The sequence below is a fragment of the Hippopotamus amphibius genome, chromosome 15 (genome assembly GCF_030028045.1).
Source record: "Hippopotamus amphibius kiboko isolate mHipAmp2 chromosome 15, mHipAmp2.hap2, whole genome shotgun sequence".
Taxonomy (NCBI): Eukaryota; Metazoa; Chordata; class Mammalia; order Artiodactyla; family Hippopotamidae; genus Hippopotamus; species Hippopotamus amphibius.
This window is the reverse complement of record NC_080200.1, coordinates 40,253,783-40,277,905: the sequence shown is the minus strand read 5'-3', so window position 1 is coordinate 40,277,905 and position 24,123 is coordinate 40,253,783. Positions and strand designations below refer to the sequence as shown.

General features: G+C 37.3%; 1 protein-coding gene across 2 annotated transcripts in view; it reads left to right on the top strand.

Annotated features, from left to right (window-relative positions):
- Positions 1 to 24,123, top strand: part of WDR70 (WD repeat domain 70) — a 282,841-nt gene that overhangs the window by 80,756 nt on the left and 177,962 nt on the right. For both annotated transcript variants that reach the window (XM_057708918.1, XM_057708919.1), the window contains exon 8: positions 14,255 to 14,408. In XM_057708918.1, the coding sequence (XP_057564901.1) occupies positions 14,255 to 14,408 (154 nt within the window). The remainder of the gene's footprint in view (positions 1 to 14,254; positions 14,409 to 24,123) is intronic.

The window sequence follows — 24,123 nt, the reverse complement described above, 5'->3', positions numbered from 1 at the left end:
AGTCTCTAGGTCTATCCACCTCATTACATATAGTTCAATTTATATATGGACTGCTAGCCATACATAATACATGGAATTTCTACAAATCAATAAAGAGGGTTATTTGAAAATTAAAACAGTCAAAGAAAATGAATTAATAGATAATAGCAGAAGAAATGCAACTGGCCAATAAACATAAAAAATTACACAACCTCACTAACAATTGAAGAAAAAAATTAAAATGCCAATGAGGTGGTATTTGTCACCTGTAAGACTGGCAAAGATGAAGGAGATCTCTACTGCACTATATGGGGAGAAGGCAAATGTGGAGAGAAGGCAAAGGTGGAATATCAATTACTAAGCTCTTTCCCTAGAGAACAATTTGATAATATCTATCAAGATGTACAATGTGAACTGTGATGATAAGATTTGGAGAAATAAGCACTTTCAGGCATTGTTGGTTGGAGTGTAAACTGGTGCCATTCTATGGAGGGCAATTTGGCATTATCTTACAAATTATAAACACAGGTAGATACTTTTTGACCCAGTAACCCACTTTAAGGAACTTCTCTGACAGATATATCCACACATGAAAATGACCAAGGAACAAGTTTCCTTATTGCAGCATTGTATACAATAGCAACAAATATGCTTTCTTAAATTTTATTTTTAGCAGTGAAACAATGACAGTCTGAATATATCTTCTTTTTCCTTAAAAATTTTTTTTTTTTCACAGCTGTGTTCTTTGTCTTTTTATGCTCTACGACAGTGATTAGCAAACTATGACCAGAGCGCCAAATCTAGTCCCTGGCCTGTTTGTTGTTGTTGTTGTTGTTGTTGTTTTTAATGGCACTTGAACTAAAACTTTTACAATGTTAAAGGACTGTAAAACAAAATACAGCAAAGAAGAATATGTGACAGATATTGTATATGGCCTGCAAAGCTTAACGTATTTCCTATCTGGTCCTTTACAGAAAAAGCCTGCTGACTCCTAGTCTAGAATCTCTTCCTTGTTATTTTACACTCCTTGCCTGGTGACAAAGAGGCTGTGAATAGATTCTTCTTGCATCTCCTCACTTCCTTAAAGATAATAACTTGTAGCTAGTGGAATACCTATGATCTGAGGGTGTTTCAGAGGGGCTAGGTCTTGGAGTAATCCTTGCAAAGGAGTCTCCTCTCTATGTGATGCATATCGGGAAGCTATTTTGTTAGGGTTCTGATTGGCGCATCTTTGTTTTGTCAACCCCTACGTCATCTCTTGAACATCCTTTTTAGATGCCAGCTGCCTAATGTGATAACTGTTTTCATTAGGGCAGCCTTTCTACTTTGAGAATGTGCTGCCCTAGGAGTTCTTGGTTTGTGGGATATTTTCACATGAGGCTGTTGTACCCTTTTTGGGGGGTATTTTTCTTATCACTCTAGTCCTTTTCTTAATAGAAATTTCTGGATAGTTTCTATCTTTCAGTTCTTTCAGCTTCTAATGTTTCTGCCTATTATGTTTTTCGAGGTTATTTCTTTTGACATTTGGACTAGGGAAATCTAATGCATAACTCAGCAGCTATTTTTTGTAGAAGTCTTCTATTATATTCCTGTTTTTAAGCTCTTAAGGACTCTGTCTTTCCATCCTTCCTGCACTGTCTTCAGGATCTCTCTTGCATTGGCTGAATGCATTTTCACAGGACTTTATAGTTGTCACCATCTTTCTGACCTCACAGCATGTAGGTTTCCTTGCAGTTAGTTCATTGTCCCCACTTCCGTCCTTGCCCAGTCACTTGGTCCTTTTCTCCATCCTTACCTGTGCTCCATGCACATATTCTTCTTGTCTCTCCAGTTTCTTCCACGTCTCTCCTTCAGAATTCAGCCCAAGCATCTTCCTTGCTTAAATCTCAGGGTACTGCAGCAGTCTGTCCCCCACCCCACCCCCGCCATTCGTGCTAAATCCACTTAATACCTTCCTGAAGCGTTTGGAGTAAAACTCAGATGCTGTGCCACAGTTTGTAAAGTCCTATGTGATCTGGCCCCTGCCCATTTTTTCTCTTTTCTTAGTATGCTCTAGCAAAATGGCTGAGGGATTTTACACAGTACTTTTTTCCTGCTTAGAATGCTCTTCCCTATCCTGCTCGCTCCTCACAAACATGGTTAGCTTCTTTTTATGCTTAAGTTACTACCAAAAGGTTACTTTTTAGAGAGGCTCTCTAAACTGGGGCACTCCTGTTATTTGCTCCCTCAACACCTGTATTCATTTTTAAGTGCTGAGCTCCTGTTGTTCTGCTCTTAGTATTAAGACCCAAATTATTCCTAACTCAACATTATCATAAAGCAAGCTCTTGGGAATAATGAGAACAAGGACTTAGTTTTTGTTAATCATCCTCATTGGCTGGCGATTCTTGATATTTCTCTAATTCTCAGAATATATGAAAATGTACTGTTTAGATATTTAGCTTCATTGTTGTACACTTTATTTTTTTTTAATTTTTATTTTTTTAAAATTTATTTATTTATTTATTTATCTATTTTTATTTTATTGGCTATGTTGGGTCTTTTTTGCTGTGCACGGGCTTTCTTTAGTTGCGGTGAGTGGGGGCTCTTCGTTGTGGTGTGGGGGCTACTCTTCGTTGTGGTGCGTGGGCTCCTCATTGCTGTGGCTTCTCTTGTTGCGGAGCACGGGCTCTAGGCGTGTGGGCTTCAGTAGTTGCAGCGCATGGGCTCAATAGTTGTGGCTCACGGTCTCTATAGCACAGACTCAATAGTTGTGGCGCACAGGCTTAGTTGCTCCGTGGCATGTGGGATCTTCCTGGGGCAGGGATCAAACCCGTGTCACCTGCCTTGGCAGGCAGATTCTTAACCACTGTGCCACCAGGGAAGCCCCCAGATTCATTGTCTTTTAAAGAGCCTGCAGCTTGTCTGTGAGACCATATAAAGTCATGAAGCTAATAATCTGCACTTCAGTGATAGAGTAATTTTATCACTTTATAAACAAGAATGTACATTTTAATGGAAGGGAAGAATTATTGATTGGCTTTGGTAAAATATTTAGTCCTGGATAGAAATTTACTGTGGCTTTACTTTTGTTTGACAGATACATTATTTTATAAAGCTACTACTAGCTTCCTAACCTTTAGTATATTTAAGCCAGTAGGTGTTACATTCATAATTAGTCTTGCATTGGAAATCTGTTCTTAAGTGTAAAAGCTAAAATGTTGAAGTTTCAGCATGGAATAAATCAGTATTTTCTGATATTCTCATACAGAAACCTTTGATGGTTCTGTCTTATGTCTCTCGCTTTCTTGTCCTGTTCCCAGCACTAGATAATATATTTTGCATACATGGAAGGGACAGACAATTTCATCAAATTCTGTAGGAAGATGGCATGCAAATCTGAAACCACATTTTCTCTATTATTGCCTTTCATTTTCAAGAATATAGTAGTAGTTATATTTGACATAGTGCTTGAGTTTTGTGAGTGGTGCAAAAAATCAAAAATGATATAAGAATATTTCTCTTAAGCATTTTGGTTAGCAATAATTAAAACACGTGCTACTATTTACAGTAGCCAGGACATGGAAGCAACCTAAATGTCCATCAACAGATGAATGTATAAAAAAGATGTGGTACATGTATACAATGGACTATTACTCAGCTGTAAAAAGCAATGAAACTGGGACATTTGTAGAGACATGGATGGACCTAGAGACTGTCATACAGAGTGAAGTGAGTCAGAAAGAGAAACACAGATATTGTGTATTAACACATATATGTGGACTATAGAGAAATGGTACAAATCAACTGGTTTGCAAGGCAGAAACAGAGACCCAGATGTAGAGAACAAATATATGGACACCAAGTGGGGAAGGCGGGGAGGGTTGGGGGGGAATGAATTGGGAGATTGGGATACCAAATAGTACACTCTAAATATATGCAGTTTATTGTCTGTTAACTGAAATTCTTAAAAAAAAAAAAGTGCTAAACTTGTACTAACTTGTAATGAATTTGAAATATTCAGTGTATTCAATTCAAATGCATTCATTACAGTTAGCTGTCAAGATTTTATACCCCTTAAATAATCTTAAAGAGCACTTGGAAATAGAGAAGTAGTAATAATAGCAACTACTTATTTCACATGCTGTGTTAGCTGTACATAAATGTGTATTATTTTTAATCTTCATGCCAATCTTATAAGTATTTTTTCTCTGGGTTTTTCAGTGGAGGAAACCAGGACTTAGCAAAGGTATAAAGCTGGTAGGTGAACTCTGTCTCAGGAGCATTTCTGCAGTGTTGCCGTCACTTCCATCTACTAATTTGGAAAAAAATGGGGAGACTGAGTCTAGTGAAGCCAAAGGGCTTGCTCATCGTCATACAGCTAGTTAGCAGCCGAGTGAGGACTTGGATCCTTGGCCTCCTGACTCACATTCCGGTGCGCTTTTCACTATATCAGGACACCTTGGCTCCTGAGCCCCAAGTGACAGCCCCAAACAGCTGTGTTTATCTGTCTTGCATGTCCCAGCTTGTTTTGCTAGCAGAGCAAAAACTACTTAAAAGGATCCTCAATCTTCACCTTCCCACTCCCCTCCACTTACACTCGTATACTCCCATTTGCCCCATGAATAACTTCACAGAAAGAATTGTGCAATGTCACTAAGCCTTCCTCTGGTGTCAGAGTTACTCCCTGAGAGAACATTCACTTCCTCATGACTCCAGTTTACTGTCAGATTGGCTTTCCCTCTCTTCTCTTTGATCGGAATCTTAGTTGTTTAGGCAGGAATTTGAGAAGCAGATGTTATACCCCCTGAACAAGCCCTTTAATTCTCCTTAGTACTGTGTCTAATGACTCTTAATCCTGTCCTTTTAACTCTGTGGCTCGCAGAATTAAGAGCAAAGTGGGACAGGAATGGTGAGCTCGATGCTGAACATTTTGTTTTAATGTTGGCAAAGAGAGCACGTGAAATGAGACAGAGGGGAAATATTAGGCTTTCCTGTAAAGCTAAAAAGCAGGATGAATATTAGTGTCGGATTGCTGAGATTTTGTATTTCCCTCCAAATGTAAATAGAGCAATTTGGTAGAGCAAATAGCCAGGGAAATGGAGCCATTGAATGTTTCTACTACCGTGTCTTCTTAAATTTTGCTGTGTGTTTTACATTTACAAAGATGCACCCTGTGAACTAATTGGTTCATTCTGTTCTTACTTTACAGACTTTGGTTTAGCAGTCTGAACTGACTAATTATCAAAGATTTGATCTGCTTTTTCATATGTTTAAAAAATTGGACTAAATGGCCTATAATTCCCTCAGTTCCTAATTAATAGCTTGAGATTTGGTATATCAGGGGCTGATTAGGAGAGAGAAATCACACAGTAATTTGAATAGGGCAAGTTTATTATAATTACTAACTGTAACCGGGGATTGACATAATGAGAGGTTGGCTACTAAAAAGTAAATTGAACTCTATAAAGAATATAGGAATAGCAGATAAGAGGAGCAGCCTTACTCTTGGCATATAGATAGAATATTTAAAGAAGAGGCTTACAGGGTTGAGATCCAGACCTTATTTGAGAGGGTAGGGCTGTGGCTTACTAAATGGTAAAGAAGTTTCTGTGGTGCTGTGACAGGAAAATTTGCCAGAAACTTTTTCCACCAGATCACTCTGGTACAAAACTGTCTGAGGGAAGTGCTGGGGAATCTACTGGGTGCTGCTGGCTACTGATTGATGTGCACTTCAGGAGCCTGGTAGTGGAGAAGCTGCACAGACTGCAGGAGTTGAACACTGGAGAGGCCATGTGTGTTGCAGGAACCTACCAAGAAGAACACACAAGTCCCAGGAGGAAAACCTCTTTCCCCTGCAGTGTCTCTCCAGCACTCTCTGAGGACAAGACTTAATATCATGCCAGTTGGCATAGGGAAAATATTTACAGGACCCAAATCCATTTTTGCAGAGCAGGCAGTGAAGGGTGAATTTTGAAGTGAGAGGCAGTAAATGGACAACTGACACATTTGGTCAAACAAGTAATTTTATGTTTTATTATTATTGATGCCTCGTTATGGACTTAACTTAAAGTTGGGACCCTGGTCAAAATCTTGCAAAGGACCTCATTCCTTCCCAGTGTTTCAGAAGGGATGTCATGAGGCCAGAGAGACTTCCTTTTTGGAAAGAAAGGATCCTGGGCAGTAGCCCGACCTTTGATTTTGTAGGTTCCTTTTGCATGAGCATCTGGTTTGGGAGCTTCAGTTTCTCCTCTACCTTGACACTTTGATCTTGGGTATTGTGGTGAAATTCCTCACATTGTCACACAATGTAACCTCAGGGCTCACTCAGATCTTTGCTTGAATTATCTTTGCCATTAGAATCGGCACTCTGAGTTCGAACAGAAGAATGGCTTTTTGCAGAATAAATATTTCAAAAACTGTTAGCTAGAATTTCAGCATTTTAAGAGAAACAGTATAAATGTTGAGCAGCAGTTTCTAGTTAGTGGCGGCTGTGCATAGAAGCAGTTTCATTGGTAAGGATCGTATTTATTTTATACACAGCACTTTGTGCCTCTTAATCCCCTACCGCTCTCTTGCCCCTTTCCCCATCCCTCCTCCCGCTGGTAACCGCTAGGTATTTCTGCCCAAGTGGGCTTTTATAGATTTCATTAGATTTTCTTTTGTTTTGTTTCTAAGGAACATTTTACATAGCTTAGTATTTCTTTCACTTTTCATTTGTCTTATGAGGCAGTGTGAATCTTCTGTTGTCCCAAAGTTGAGGCAGTTTTATATTTATTTCATATTGTTAGCAGCTGCACTGTTCAGTTCATTAGCCACTAGCTAATGTAGCTATTTAAATTTAAATTAAATAAAATTAAAAATTCAGTTCCTTAGTTGCACTAGTCATATTTTAGGTGCTTGATAGATACATGTGGCTGGTGGCTACCATAATGGACAGCACAGATAAAGACTATTTCCATCATTACAGAAAGTTCTGTTGTAAGTGCTGGTCTTATAGGTTGTGTGATGGTGACAGACCACATACAGTCATCTCTCTGTATCCGTTGGTTCCTAATCTGTGGATTCACCAGCCACGGATGGAATCCATGGATGTGGAACCTGTGGGTATGGAAGGTACTGGGCTGTTTTACGTGGATGACTTAACCATCTGCAGATTTTGGTATGTGGGGTAGTGGTTGTAGAACCAATCTCCCTTGGATACTGACAGATGACTATATTGAAATTGTTGATGTGATGGCTTTCTTCCTCTCAAAGGGTAGATTTTTTTATTTCACAATCCCAGTAATAATTTTTCAGGCTCCTTGAGAATTTTATAATTTACTCTTTTTGGTTAAAATAATATGTAATGTACTTTGCCCTAACACTTACATCTGTATATTTTTCAAACCCTACGTCATGGAGGTAACTACTGTTAACATTGTGGCATTTGTCCTTCTAGTCTTTTTTACTCATATATGTAAATATTTTTATTTTGCAAAACTGGTACCATTCTGTACATATTGTTTTATAACCTACTTTTTAATGTCTATACATATCACAAACAGATATAGTTGGAATTATTCTAAAATTTATATCCACTTGACAAGCATTTATAGAACACTTCCTATGTTCTGGGTATTGTTTTAGGTTTTGGGCATAGAGCACTGCATAAGTACAGTCCTGTCCTCGTGGAGCTTTTGTTCTAGTGAGGGAAGGCCAACTACAAATAAAATGTGTATAATAACAGATGGTGGTAAACGCTATGAGGAAATAACAAACAGCTCCATTCTTAGAAACATTTATGCACCTTTTTTAGTTCGTACTTCTGAGGATTTCCTTTTGTCTGCTTAATAACATGTGGCTGTCTGACATGTGACCATAGCTGTGGTGGGGTCAGGATCTGTCCCCAAAGCATCCTGCCTGTAGCTGGCCTCAAGCCTATGAAGTAGTCTCATGGTCTTGTTCCTCCTACCGGTGGTCCCCTACGCTGTCTGGTAATTGGCCATATCTTTTAATGTTTATCTAGGACATTTGCATATATTTTGTGAAGTGTCTGTTCTTTTCACACATTTTTTAGTGGGTTGTTGGTCATTATATTTTTTAAAAAATTATTGTACTTTAGGAGATCTTTTACATATATTAGATAGGAATCCTTTGTCAGATACATGTTGTGAATATTTTCTCCTAGTCTTCGACTTGGCTCATTCATATTCTTAATATTATCTTTTAATAAGGTTTATGAAATTAATTGAATTATTTTTCCTACTATATTCTGTTATTGTAGAAAATCACATGAATTGATGATGTTAAACCCATATTGCCTTCCTCAAATAAATCTAACTTGATTGTGATGTATTTACTTATTGCTGGTTTCAGTTTGCTAGTATTTGTTTAGAACTTTTTTGCATCTGTGTTCATAAGAGGTATTGGCTTGCTGTTTTCCTTTTTGCAATGTTCTTGTCAGGTTTTGGTATCAAGGTTTTTCTACTCTTATGAAAAAAATTGGAAATCATTCCTGCTTTTTCTGTTCTCTGGAGATCTTTGGATATAATTTACTATTTTTTCTAGCTTTTCAAATAGATGTTTAGATCACTAAAAATTTTTTTTGGTAATATTTGCATTTATGTGTGTGAATTTTCTTCTAAATATGGCCTTAGCCACATGTCACAAGTTCTAATCCATTGTCTTTTCATTATCACCCAATTAAAAATACTTTCTAATTTCTCTTGTGTTTTCTTCTTTGACCTAGGGATTATTTACTTAATTATTGCTTAATTTTCAAACTTTTGGTGGTTTTCAAATTATTTTTTATAATTGCTTTCCAACTTAATTCCACTAGGATTAGAGAACATTTAGACTTTTGGCATTTATTGAGACTTAACTTACAGACCTGTATATGTCAGTTTTTTTTTTTTAAGAACTTTTATTGAGATACAGTTAACAGACAATAAACTGCATATAGCATATATTTAGAGTGTACAATTTGGTATCCCAATCTCCCAATTCATTCCCCCTCAACCCTCCCCGCTTTCCCCACTTGGTGTACAGACCAGTATATGTCAATTTTGAAAGCATTATTTATATGCTTGAATGTGTTTTGGAACAACATATGTAAATTAGTCATTTATTAATTATGTTGTTCAAATAGTCTATTTCCTGATTTTCTTTTTCCATTATCAGTTACTGGGAAAGTCACACTCCCAGTATGAATGTGGATTTGCCTGTTTCTTCCTTTAGTTTTGTTGTTTTTTACTTTATGTATTTGAAGGTATATCATTGGGTACAAATACATTTATAATATCTTCTTGATGGATTGACTTTTTATCATTATGAAATGTCCTTTTTTTTTTTTAGATTTTATTGAAGTATAGTTGATTTACAGTGTTGTGTTAATTTCTTCTGTGCAGCAAAATGACTCAGTTACACATGTATATATTCTATATCATATTCTTTTCCACTATAGTTTGTCACAGGATTTGAATATAGTTCCCAGTAGGACCTTTTATTTATCCACCCTATATATAATAATTTGCCTCTGCTAATCTCAAACTCCCAGTCCTTCCCTCCCCACCTCCCTGCTGGCAACCACAAGTCTGTTCTCTATGTCTGTGAGTCTGTTTTTGTTTCATGTTGATTTGTGTCATATTTTAGATTCCACATAAGTGATGTCATATGGTATTTATCTTTCTGACTTACTTCACTTAGTATACTAATCTCTAGGTCCATCCATGTTTCTGCAAATGACATTATGAAATGTCCTTTTTTTTTTTAAAGATTTATTTATTTTTATCATCTATTTATTTATTTTGGCTGTGTTGGGTCTTTGTTGCTGCACACAGGCTTTCTCTAGTTGTAGTGAGCGGGGGCTACTCTTCATTGTGGTGCGTGGGCTTCTCTTGTTGCAGAGCACAGGCTCTAGATGCGTGGGCTTCGGCAGTTGCGGCACATGGGTGAAATGTCCTTTTTATCTTTAGAAATGTTCTTTGCTTTAAAGTCTACTCTGCCTGATATTACTAAGGTCTACCAGCTTTCTTTTAGTTGGTGTTTGTGAATTATGTTTTTACAACTTTTTACTTTCACACTTTCTCTGTATGAAGTGTCTCTTTTAAGTGAAAGTTTCTTAATCATTCTTACAGACTTTACCTTTTAATTGTAATATTTAATTAAATTATATTTAATGTAATTGCCGATAAGTTTGAGCGTAAGTCATTCATCTTATTCATTGTTTTCTATTTGTTCAGCCTATTTGATTTCCCATTTACTGTCCTTTCCTTTGCATTAATTTTTTAATACTATATATTCTCCTCTCAGTTGGCTTGTTATTGTCTTTTACTGTTCTTTTAGTGGTTACCCTGAAGAGTACATCATATATTCTAATAATAGACTGACATTTTATTAAAAATTATTACTTTTACAAACCCCTCTCAATCAATGCAAAGACTTTAGGACACTTACTATATGTAACTACATTTATACTCTCTTACCCCTTTGCACTTCTTTTCATGTGTTTCCATTTTATATGTAGGTGTGTGTGTATGCATTTTAAATACCATCAGATATTGTTATTGTATTTTGCAGTTAGTAGTCATTGAGATTTACTTACATAGCCTCCCTTTCTGTTATTCTTCTACCATACTGTGTCTGTATGTTTTTGTCTGGGATCATTTTCTCTCTGCCTGAAGGGCTCTTTCCAGTAGTATAGTTAGTTGTTGACAAATTCTTTTGGCTTTTCGGAAAATTATTTTGTCTTTATTTTTAGTGATCCTATAATTCCATCTAGGCAATTATTTTTATTCAGAACTTTGAAGATATCATTGCGTTGTCCTCTGGCTTTTGTTGCTTATGTGCAAAAGTCTTCTGTCAGTTTTAGTTTTACTCTTTTGAAGGAATTTTTCCCCCACTCTGGGTGTTTTAAAGGTTTTACTTTTGTCTTTGACTTTCTGCAGTTTTACTATGATGTGCCTGGGTGTGGTTTTCTGCTACCCTATTTATAATACTGAATCTCTGGTTTAGTGTCTTTTATCATTTTTCCAAGTTTTGACAGTCACCTCTTCACATATTGCTTCTCACTCCTTCCCTTCTGCAGTTCCAGTATGAGACCTTGTCACCGTCTCTCATGTGTATCTTACATTTTTTCCTGCATTTTCCATTTTTTCTCACCATGCTTCAATCTACAAATGATCTTTTAACCGTTAATTCTCCGCTATTAAACCCATCCATTAGTTCTAAATTTCAGTTATGTATTTTTCATTCTAGAGTTTCTTTTTTTTTATGATTTTCAGTTCTGTATAAAAAATCTCTACCTTGTCATTTAATTTCTTAATTCTAGTGATTTAAAATTCTGTGGTCCGTAAGCTCAATATCTGGTTCTCCCAATTTATGTGAACCTGGATAAAAATTTCTTTCCTTTTACTAACCTCTAGCTGAAATTTAGCATTTCCTTTAATTATAAGTAGGCAGCAGTCACAGGTGTACCTACAAATTTCAAATGCTTTTATATCACATTACCATTGTTACAGATATATTGTGGTATGTATTATATATGCTCACCACTGCTATGAAATTATGGTAGTTATTAGACCTGCCTCTAGACATAGTTACTTGATACATTAGTATAGAAACTCACATATTATGTCACAAATTAAAAAATATATTCCTATAGTTATTTCTTTATAAATAATTTCCACGGTATGCCTAATGCATTTTTTTAAATGTGTTTAAAAAACATGCTAAGAAAGGCTCCACAGACTTCAGACTGTAAAATGGTTCAGGCACAAAAAAGTGTAGGTCAGATTGTGTCTTCTCGGCTCAAAATGCTCTACTGGGTTTCCTCTCATTTCTTCCAGAGAGAGGAAAACCAAGGTCCTTCTGGTGCCTTACATGGCCCTCCATGATCTGCCCGGCCCCACTTGCTGCATTCTGACCTTCTCTCCAGTCTGTTCATTTTGCTCACTCTGTTGTAGCCACACTGCTCTTGCTGCAGGTCCTTTCTAGTAACTGTTCCCTCTGCTTGGATCACTCTTCCTGAAAATATCTCCATAACTATCTCCCTCAGTTACCTAATAGACTATTCAATCACTTACTTCCTGACCACTCCACTTAAAATATTTATTCCTGCCCCCTTGGTACCTACTATCTGCCTTCCTCACTCTATTTTTCCTTATACACTTATTGGAATTGTTCATATTACATATTTTACATATTTATTAGCTCAGTATTGATTTTGGGAGAGGGCTTACCATAGGCCTCTGTTACTGGCAGGTTAGACCTTAAGCAATAGTTAGGTCAACTTTGGAGAGCTGTTGTCATTGACATGCATAACTTTCATCCCTTCTAGCACTACTATTTCATTTATGAGCCTGTTGCATCAAGAGTGGAGTGGATGATGACAAAAGCTAGCTAATGTCAGCTGAACTGGCCAACTCACTTTGCATGGTTGTTCATTTCCTTTTTTAACGTTGATGTTCTCTGGGATTAACATGTGATACAAAGAGCTTCCTTTTTGGTGTCCACTTTCATATGTCTGTGTATGTGAACCTTCCCCACGTCTCCTTGTCTCAGTCTTCTGATCTTTTGTAGGTTTTATCTCTCATCTCCTGGAGAGCATGTTTCTAACCAATGTAGTTGATACACTTTGCTCACCTGATACAGTTAATGTGCTATCATGGAGATCATGGACCAGCATGAATTTCTCTGGCTTGTGCAGGTGATCCAGGTCCCTTGGGATTATATTAAGACAAAGGACTAGAGAATTAACATAGCCCTGGTTCAAGCATGTAAATGTATGCTGTTGTTGATTTACATGTGAATGTCAACTGCTTTTGGTCTGCCTTCCTAATAGAGGTAGAAACATCTGCTTTACGGAATCAATGACCACATAGCACTTACCTGACAGAGCAATAACCCTGTCTTTATATGCTGCTAAATAGGCCCTTTTGCTTTCACTCTATAGTCTTTAATTGCTGATTAATCATCCCCAGCCTTTCATTGTCTTTCTTCATTGCATTGACTGCCCCTAGCAATAGCTACCCAGTTCCGTAGTCCTTTCAATTACTTCTTTTCCTGTACCTCTCAAATGCCTGAAATAGTGCACCAGCCAGTGCCTTCCCTTTCACCAACAGTTTTAGCAGTTGTAGTTGCACTGCTGCAGCCTATCAGGGACTATGTACCTTCAGAGATGGGGTCCTCATTGCTAAGCAGTCAGTGACTGACACCACTCCAAAATCTCATTTTGGAGTAGACTTCATAGGTCTACTTTTGCTGCCAATTCTCTCAGGTTAGGTTCCTCCAGAACACACTTTGAAGCTTCAAGATTTGCATGTAGGAGGTTTGTTGAGGAGTGATTCTGGCATCCTGTGAGAAAAGGTGCAAGGGAAACAGCATTAGGAGGATGGAGGAAGTGGATTGCTAGGTAATTGCAAGAGCAGCCTCAACTGATTCCCACAGGGAATAACCCTGAAGCTGGAATAACTCTTCTGAGATATTCCTGATTGAAGCAGAGGGCTGGTCCTCTGTTTACTGCGCATTGACCAGTCATTGAATGTGGGCTGCTTTGGGATAGTAAAATAACCTTGGATAATGGAGTTCTCTACAACTCAGAGAAATTCCTGAGGGTTTAGTTGTAAGCCACCAGCAGGCCAAATCCTGGAAGCTGGGGGAATGAGTACTTCAGTCCTGAAAGGGTTGATCTGGGTGGCACACCATAGCATTCACTACAGCTACAATGGCAAGATCACTTTCAGTGGGGTGGTGAGGGTGGAAAGGATGCTATAGTGCAGGAGAAATAACAGAGGAGATGAAAACTTGTTTAGATAGCTTAGCTATGAAGCAGGGGAGAGAGAGAGTAGTCAGAAATTCCTGAGGAGACTGGGAGGGTGGGATGCAGAATATAGGTAGTGGATATGCCTTGGGTAGAAAGAGGTTCATTGTCACCATTGTAATCAAACAGAAGCAAGAGAGGAGTTCAGAAGCAGGTGTATTTATAACAGTAATAAGAGGACGTTGAGGCAGTTCTTATGTGTTTTTTTTCTGGGGAAGAGCAGGAAGAGTCAACAGCTACAGAGGGGGAGTTGTTTGGGTTGAAGATTTAAGGTGGGTAGAGAAGATTTTAATAGGTTGCTGTGGAGAGTGGGAGGAGAGCTTAGCAAGATAGCCACTGCTGTTGAGGGCCCATTTGAGGTTGATGTTCCTGATTTTGTAGAATTATCAATTTGTGTAGTTGTGTGACTTTTTTCCTGACTGCTTAATATAGTGAAAGTATAAATATGCTCAGTGTCTTACCAGATTCTTTCCTTTTCTTTTCTTTTTTACCTAGCCATCAGATCAAGTCATTACAGTACAGTAACACAGGAGACATGATTCTTGTTGTATCTGGAAGCTCTCAGGCCAAAGTGATTGACAGAGATGGTTTTGAAGTAATGGAATGCATAAAGGGAGACCAGTATATTGTGGATATGGCCAACACCAAGGTAAGTAGGACACAGAATGTTTTAACGAATTTAATTACTTCAGTACACATTTACTAACAACTTGTTGGGGTTGCCATAATTCACCCCAGAAGGTAGTGTCTTATTTTAAATAATTTATTTCTCACAATTCTGTGCATTGACCAGGACGTTCTTCTACCTCATAGTGTCAGCTGGGGCGCTAGGATAGCTGTAAGGTCAAAAGTGGCCTCGCTCTAATGGTTTACAGTTGGTGCACTACACAGTGGCATCTCTTTTTCTCTTCCTCTTTCCCCTGCCCCTTCTCTCTTTCTCACGTGTCTAGTTTGGGCTTTCTCACAGTGTGGTGCACTTAGTGTGGTTTGACTTCCTGTTTGATGGCTGGATTCCATGAAGGTTGAACATGGGAACTTCAGATTTCTTAAGGTCTGGCATCAAGTCTTACACAGCATCATAGGACTGCCCAGATTTGGGGAGAGGGGAGATAGACTCCACCATTTAGAGGGTGAATGGCAAGATCACATTGTAAAGTATCATGTGGGTTGGTAGATATGAATGCAGCCATCTTTTTTTTTTTTTTTTTTGGCCAGGCTGCATGGCTTGTGGGATCTTAGTTCCCTGACCAGGGATTGAACCCTCACCCTCAGCAGTGAAAGTGCAGAGTCCTAGTCACTGGACCGCTGGGGAGTTCTGCAGCCATCTTTTGTAATACAGTCTACCACAAACCTACTATGTACTAGGCTCTAGGACAAGAACGAAAGAGGGTCTCATCATTATGTAAAGGTTTTTAGTGGTATAATGATATTTTAAAATTAATGTATATTAAATATCAATTAACTCTAGCCACAATAATGCTATGAAACTTAATGGCTTATTTATAATCGCTAACACATCAGTAGGTTGACTGCTCTTGCCTGGGCTTGGCCCCAAGCTGCAGATATAGTGTAGATTTGTTCCATGTGACCCTGTTCCTCCTTGTACCAGCAGACTGTCTGAGGCCATGTTTTTCTTATGGTGATGGCAGAAATACAAGAAGGAAACCCCATCTCTGAAAGCATATTTCAAGCCATTGCTCATAACATGTCCGTGAACATTCCACTGACCAAAGCAAATCACATGACCATGAATAACATCTGGTCTCTAGTGAGAGGAACTGCAGCACCACATGTCAGAGGTTATGGATACAGGGAGAGGTAATGAATTGGGAACGGTAATGCAGTTTTTAATTTAGTGAACACACTGTGCAGTACTTTGTGCATTCTGTATTTTGAAAGGTTTGTATTATGCATTATATCAAGTGTACCACTGTATGAGTGGAAATGAAGACTCTAGTTTTTATGTTGTAATATTTCTTCAAATAAATCTCTCCTATAAAACAAAAAAAAAATGATTTCAAGATATGTTAAAATGTCAATTTGTATGTTTGATGTAGAATTTTGAGCCTTCATTTTATTTCTGGTTTTCATGCTTTCTTCCCCTCCTATCTAGTGCCTTCTTCCAGTACCTTTGGGTTGTGCCTGAATCATCATCTTATATGAGATTTGATTGTCTAAGAAAATACACTGGATCCTCATCATTTGTGCTTTCTGTATTTGCAAGTTCACCTGCTTACTAAATTTTTTGTAACCCCAAAGTTAATACTCACAGCACTTGCATGGTAATTTCTAGACATGCTTTTGGCACAGAGCGGCAAAAAAAGTTGAACAAGCGATGCTCCACCTTCTTGTTTCCTTTTTGTGGTCTATTTAGTGCCGCATTTTTCATATTTTTGTGCTTTTCTTGGTGATCTTACTGTTTAAAATGGCCCCCAAGGCTGAATTGCTGTAGTCCTGTCGAGTGTTACCTCAGTTCAAGAAGTCTTTGATGCGCCTTACAGAGAAAATACGGGTTGGATAAGCTTCGTTCAGGAATGAGTTATAGTGCTGTTGGCTATGACTTCACTGTTAATGACTCATCTGTGTATGTTAAATAAGATGTCCTTAAACACAGGCATACATAAAACAAAGCTATCATTGATTGGTTGACGAAAATGTGACCAGAGGCTTGCAGTAACCTAATCTTGTATTTGATTTAATTCAGTGTTGGCAGAACTTTCTAGGCCATAACTACTGTGAGTAATGAGAATTGAGTATAATCTATTTTAGGTGCTCCAGTTGAGCTGTTGAAATAAATTAATATAGTGTGTTTCAAACTGCCTTCTGCTGAAGCCTAGTGAAATGTCTCTTAGACCTAATGAGGACCACAGTCTCATGCTTTTCCTTTTGTTTATTGACTGTTTATTGAGTGTCCAGTGTGTTAGATGATTCAAACAGCATTCAGATATAATTTAAACATAATGCTGTATGCAATTATATTGTAATGGTGGCTTGAATGGTATCCCCCCTCCCCCCACGTATTCCACTATAGTTTCTCTCTCCTCATCTTAAAATCATTGCCCTAAGGATTCCACCAAAGGTGTTGTTTTGAGGGTGCTGGTGATAAGGAAATAAAGCAGATGGGGCTCCAAATCTGTCTCACTATCTTAAACTCAAATAGTTCTGTATTTATCTGTTTTATTTGAAATTTTGGGGAATCCAAAACTTTAAACAGTGGGCTTGTGTAAATGAAAGCTTTAAAAACACTTATTTAACTTATTCTTTTTTAGTTTATGGTCACCATAGACAATTTTTCTTAAAAAATATGAGGAAGAGAAGTTTTTGCCAGTTTCTAAGCTTTCTTTTTCTTTGCACTCACACATTTCTTTTATTTCATTTATCTGAAGTTATGTTTACCATCCCACATGACATTCAGAAATAAGAAAATTGAGGCTCAGAAATATAACATTTTAAACAATTACATAAAAAGACATTGAAATTTATTTATTTATTTATTCCCCCCCCCCCCAGGTCTTTATTGGAGTATAATTGCTTTACACCGCTGTGCTACTTTCCTCTGTACAACAAAGTGAAGCAGCTTTATTTATACATATATCCCCATATTCCCTCCCTCTTGAGTCTTCCTCCCGCCCTCCCTATCCCACCCGTCTAGGTCATCACCAGTTGAGTTGATCTTCCTGTGTTATGCAGTGGCTTCCCACTAGCCATCTATTTTACATTTGGTAGTGTATATATGTCAATGCTACTCTCTCACTTTGTCCCAGCTTCTCCTTCCCCCCATCCCTGTGTCCTCAAGTCTGTTCTCTTTATCTGCGTGTTTATTCTTCCTCTGCCACTGAGTTCATCAGTACCATTTTTTTAGATTCCATATATATGCGTTAGCATACGGTATTTATTTTTCTTTTTCTGGCTTACTTCACTCTGTGTGACAGACTCTAAGTCCATCCACCTCACTACGAATAACTCAATTTTATTCCTTTTGATGGCTGAGGAAATTCCATTGTCTATATGTACCACATCTTCTTTATCCATTCATGTGTCAGTGGACATTTAGGTCACTTCCATGTCCTGGCTATTGTAAATAGTGCTGCAGTGAAGATTGGGATTCATGTATCTTTTTGAATTATGGTTTTCTCAGGGCATATACCCAGTAGTGGGATTGCTGGTCATATGATAGTTGTATTTTTAGTTTTTTAAGGAATCCCCATACTGTTTTCCATAGTGGCTGTATCACTTTACAGTCCCACTAACAGTGCAGGAGGGTTCCCTTTTCTCCACAGCCTCTCCAACATTTATTGTTCCTAGATTTTTTTTATGATGGCTATTCTGACTGGTGTGAGGTGATGCCTCATTATGGTTTTGATTTGCATTTCTCTAATGATTAGTGATGTTGAGCATCTTTTCATGTATTTGTTGGCCATCTGTATGTCTTCTTTGAAGAAGTGTCTGTTTAGGTCTTCCGTCCATTTGTGGATGGGATTTTTTGTTTTTTTGATATTGAGCTGTATGAGCTGCTTGTATGTTTTAGAGATTTATCCTTTTCAGTTCCTTCGTTTGCAAATATTTCTCCCATTCCAAGGATTGTCTTTTGTCTTATTTATGGTTTCCTTTTCTGTGCCAAAACTTTTAAGTTTCATTAGATCCCATTTGTTTATTTTTGTTTTTATTTCCATTACTCTAGGAGGTGGGTCCAAAAGGATCTTGCTGTCATTTATGTCATAGAGTATTCTGCCTTTGTTTTCCTCTAAGAGTTTTATAATGTCTGGCCTTACATTTAGGTCTTTGATCTATTTTAAGTTTATTTTTGTGTATGGTGTTAGGGAGTGTTCTAATTTCATTCTTTACATGTAGCTGTCCAGTTTTCCCAGTACCACTTATTGAAGAGGCTGTCTTTTCTCCATTTTATATTCTTGCCTCCTTTGTCAAAGATAAGGTGACCATATGTATGTGGGTTTATCTCTGGGCTTTTTATCCTGTTCCATTGATTTATATTTCTATTTTTGTGCCAGTACCATACTGTCTTGATTACTGTAGCTTTGTAGTATAGTCTGAAGTCAGGGAGCCTGAGTCTTCCAGCTCCGTTTTTCCTTTTCAAGATTGCTTTGGCTATTTAGGGGTGTTTTGTGTTTCCATATAAATTGTATAATTTTTGTTCTAGTTCTGTGAAAAATGCAATTAGTGATTTGCTAGGGATTGCATTGAATCTGTTGGTTGTTTTGGGTAGTATAGTCATAGTTTTCACCATGTTGATTCTTCCAGTCCGAGAACATGGTACATATCTCTCCATCTGTTTGTGTCATCTTTGATTTCTTTCATCAGTGTCTCATCATTTTCTGCATACAGGTTTTTTGCCTCCTTGATTAGCTTTATTCCTAGGTATTTTATTCTTTCTGTTGCAACAGTAAATGGGAGTGTTTCCTTAATTTCCCTTTCTGATTTTTCATTGTTAATGCATAGGAATGCAAGACATTTCTGTGCATTAGTTTTGTATCCTCCTACTTTACCAGATTCTTTGATTAACTCATAGTTTTCTGGTAGCATCTTTAGGGTTTCTATATATAGTATCATGTCATCTGTGAACAGTGACAGTTTTACTTCTTCTTTTCCAATTTGGATTCCTTTTATTTCGTTTTCTTCTCTGATTGCTGTGGCTAAAACTTCCAAAACTGTTTAATAATAGTGGTGAGAGTGGGCACCCTGTCTTGTTCCTGATCTTAGAGGAAATGCTTTCAGTTTTTCACCATTGAGGATGGTGTTGGCTGTGGGTTTGTCATATATGGCCTTTACTATGTTAAGTTCCCTCTATGCCCACTTTCTGGAGAGTTTTTATCATAAATGGGTGTTGAATTTTGTCAAAAGCTTTTTCTGCATCTATTGAGATGATCATATGGTTTTTATCCTTCAATTTGTTAATGTGGTATATCACATTGATTGATTTTAAGTTCTTCTTAATGATTTCAGCTGCTCAGGTCTTCTTACATTATAAAGAAACTAAGACTTTGTGGGTTTAAGTTTTAGCCAAGAAAATTTCAAGAAGAAAAGAATCTGGTTGGTTCTGTATCTGGCTATGGTCTGCAGCTTTACATTTATGTATATATATACATACTATATATATATATATATAGAGAGAGAGAGTACATATAGTAAGATTACTGGGAAAATAAGACAAGGGTGGGTAAATGAGTCTTTGTAGAAGTATAGGAAATTAAAATATTAAGTTAATTGCCAGTATACGAAAAGTGACTGTATATTGTAACTAAATATTATAACTCCCCAGTCTTGTGTAATATTATCTCTAGTTTGACTTCAAAATCATGGTTAATATTTATTCTCTTCATTTCCAACAAACAAATATAATTGACTATTTGTTTAGTAAATATTACTTTTAACTTAATTGTAGTCTTTGGCTTGAGCCATGGGTTTTAGAAATGCAAGAATTATCATTTGAAAGAAGCAGATTTCATGGGACACTTTTTCTTAACTTTTAAACCTCTTTTCTGATTCCAAGAGTAATTAGTAACTTGTGGCTTTACTGGGAAGTTCAACAAATAGGACATTAAAGGAAACTATTAAATATATATGATCTATTATGATAAAAGATTATGTACTTAAAACATAAACAGGTCTTTCTAATTATATTATTAAATTGTCATACCATTAGATTTTTATCTCTAATCTTTATATCTTTGTATGTGTGTATTTTTTTAACGTGTACTTCTAGTGGTACAGAATTTTTTTTTTCTGTTACATGCTGCATTGCATTATAGGAAGAGTATTTACATTTATACCTTTTAAAAATAGTTTATTGGGTTTCTAACAGTAATTCCTATTGATTGTTAAAAATTTGGAAAAGAAAAATTACTTATAATTCTACTACCCCAGATATAATCACTATTAAGATTTCAATTTCGGTATGTCTTTTTTCTTATATGCATCTGAAAGACATTTTTTCTGATCACACCAAAACTTTACAAGGAAAATCAGGACTCGACCCTTAAACCATTCAAAGAGCATACGTTAAAAACTGTAGTTATAATGTCATCTAAAACTCATTTATTCTAAACCAGAATTTTGGTACATTGCTTCTAATCAGAGAGTGGTGGTTTTGTTTGTTTGTTTGTTTGTTTGTTTTGGCCTTGCCCCATGGCGAGGATCTTAGTTCCCCTGCGACCTGGGATGGAACCTGCTCCCCCTGCTGCGGAAGTGCAGAGTCTTAACCACTGGACCAGCAGGGAAGTCTCAGAGAGTGTTTTCCCTATTACTTTAAACTCTTAGACATACACTTTGTCTTCAGCCCTTTTCTTTTTCAACATTAAAACAGTACTGTGCCATTTACTTCATAATTACTTGGTTAAAGTGGGAGAGGACAGGCTCAGGAGACCCCAGAATGCTTGGACATTTTAGTGGATCATTTCTCTGTGAGTGTACTTTAATTATGGAGATTAGAAGCTTTATAAGGAATTTTGGGGAAAAGGTATCTTCAAATGCTTTATTTATATTTGAATAGTACATGTAGTTATTCTGATATCCAGCCACTTCAAAAAATTACCCTTATTATTTGGAGATGAAATATTTTAGTCATGTCCTTTTAATGGTAAATATTGTTTCTTAGGAGTAAAATATTGTAAACTGTGAATTCTAGGTGTATTTTTATTTCCTTGAGCAGTTGGAACTGATGGTTTTAACTGCAAATATAAACTCTAAAAAATGCAGGGATTTAAAGTACATTGTGTTTCTTTCCAATTTCTGAACACTTCTAGAGTTTTTTATCTAATAGAAACTCCATAACACTGGTTTCTATCCTTTTGACATATCCCCATCATTTTGGGGATACTTTCTTACATTCTGGCACAGCAAAATATTCCTGGCTCACCTTGTACTTTTCTGTTCCGATTTCTCTAGTGTTTCGTGGCTCTTTTGGATAGGGAATTCTATTTACAAATCAAGATCTGAGCACTGTTTATATTCATTGCTGCTGAGGTATTAATGCTTCTAGACTATTTCAGAAGACAGAGCTGGGGCTGGGTGGATAAACCAACCAACCAAAAAATAGACAAAATATGTAAAAAATCATGCGTTTACCCCGATACATCCAATTCTAATCCAACTTCCTAGCCTTTCCCTATTCCATATTTGTATTTCAGTTCTCCAGTGAGAAACTTGGCCTCCAGCACCACCAGTATATTTACTCATTTGTTCAGTGCTATGGTACGTAGAAAGTAATTTCAGAATTGCTACATACATAGTCCTTGTAGGGAGAATTCTATGATGGCACCCAAGATTCCCTGCCCCTCCCCTTGAATGTGGACCTGACCAATGAGTGTGAGATACCTCTGTGATTAGGTTATATTGTCTGGCACAGTTGACTTTAAGAAAGGAAGATCATCCTCCATGGATCCTGCCTAATCAGATGAGCCCTTGAAAGGGATCGGGCTCTTCCTGGCAAAAAAGATTCTAAAATTCAAAGGATTTGACTCGAGGGGGATTCTCTATTCTGGGCTTTGAAGATGCAAGCAGAACCTGAGTGTGATGTTGGATATATAGCTATAGCCAAGGAGATTTCCAAGCAAAATGTTGAAAGTACTACCTGGTTTCTTCTTGCTCTTATAATAAAATATGAGAAAAGAAAAAAGGGAAATTGAGAGAAGTCTTGTTAAAAGGGAATGAGTACTAGATGGTTTAGTTAATTTTGAGCCTGTCCAGATGGCAAAGAATGTTAAAATGAAGAAATTGCTTCTGAAAGTGTGGCATAGAGGAAAAGTCCGAGGAAAAGTCCAGGGTGTGGTTGTATAACCTTTTGCTAAAACCTCAAAAAGATCAAAGGGTCAGAATATTCAGTCACACTAAAGACTCTTTCAAGTAATGAAGCATTTGCCTCACAGATTTTCTCAACCAAACCAGGTGTCCTCTAGGAAGGTTAAGGATGTTATTTTTATTTCTTAGCCATTTCAGCAAGGGCTATGGATAAAGATAGGATTTCCCCCCCTATTTTTTTATTTTTTATTTTTATGGGAGTATAGTTGTACAATGTTTTGTTAGTTTCAGGTGTACAGCAAAGTAAATCAGTTATACATATACATATATCCACTCTTTTTTACATTCTTTTCCCACATAGGCCATTATAGATTATTGAGTAGAGTTCCTTGTGCTATGTAGTAGGTCCTTATTAGTTATCTATTTTATATATAGTAGTGTGTATATGTCAAGGAGATTGTTTTGCAAAGATTTGGGGGCATGGCTTTGTCTAATTCAGATTCAGCAAGAGAAAGATTTTCATTTGCTGGCTTCAAAGATGGAGGAATCCATGTGACAAGGAAGGCTTACAGCTTCTAGATGCTGAGAGCAGCCGCTAGCTGACAGATGCGGTGAAATAGGCATCTTAGTCCTGCAACCATAGGAAGTTGGATTCTGCCAGCAACCTAAGTGAGCTTGGAAATGAATGCTTCCCCAGAGCCTCCAGAAAGGAGTGCAGCCCTACTGACTTTAGTCTATGAGGCCCTGAGCAGAAAATTCATTCTTCTGGATTGTGACAGACTTCTGACCCTGAAACCTGTTAGCTAATAAATTGGGGTTGTTTTAAGCCCCTAAGTTTGTGGTACTTTGTTCCACAGCATTAGTAAAACTAACACAGTTCTGCAGATACCAAACTACGTAATAATGAAAGTCTGTAGTATTGATAGAGATCAAACGTAAGAGCAGGAATTAGCTTTGAGTGGGAGGAGGGAGTATATTTACACTGGGAATGGAGAGATAAGGATGGGCTCATGTGCATGTACGTTTATAGCTCGTGAGCCTTAGATAGGAAGTTGAAGGGGTTACCGTATAGACACAGGGTCATTTCCTAGTTTTGTGTTGGGAGATGTAGGGATGAGGCCTTATGTAGGATAGTAAAGGCTTAGAATAGCTATTGACGGTGTGAGAGAAAAATTGCTAGAAGAATCATGGGAGCATTAAGGGCTACCAAATCTAAATTTGTACATACAGTCATTTGGCATATTCATATGGTATTTTTGAGTCTGTTCAGGAGCCTGATGTGTTTGAATGGAGTACAGTGATGAGGAGGAGGGAATTATTCCAGAATAAAAGTTTTTCATTATAAGTACAGCAAAGGTACAATCTGGTTTACGCTGAGTGATTGTTTGAAATTTAGGATGTCGAAAAGAAAGTTCATGATTTCAGAAAAGGAACCATCTGTGGACAGAGTTAGCCATAGTTGGGGCTGCCGAAATATCTTGGAGGAGGTCACTGGAGTTGAGTAGATCAAAGAAGAATGAATATATCTCTTTGATGTGTTCAGAAGGATTTTAAAATTGCTCAAGAATTGGAAAGATTTGGACTTCACAGTTTTTGATTCATAGAAGTAA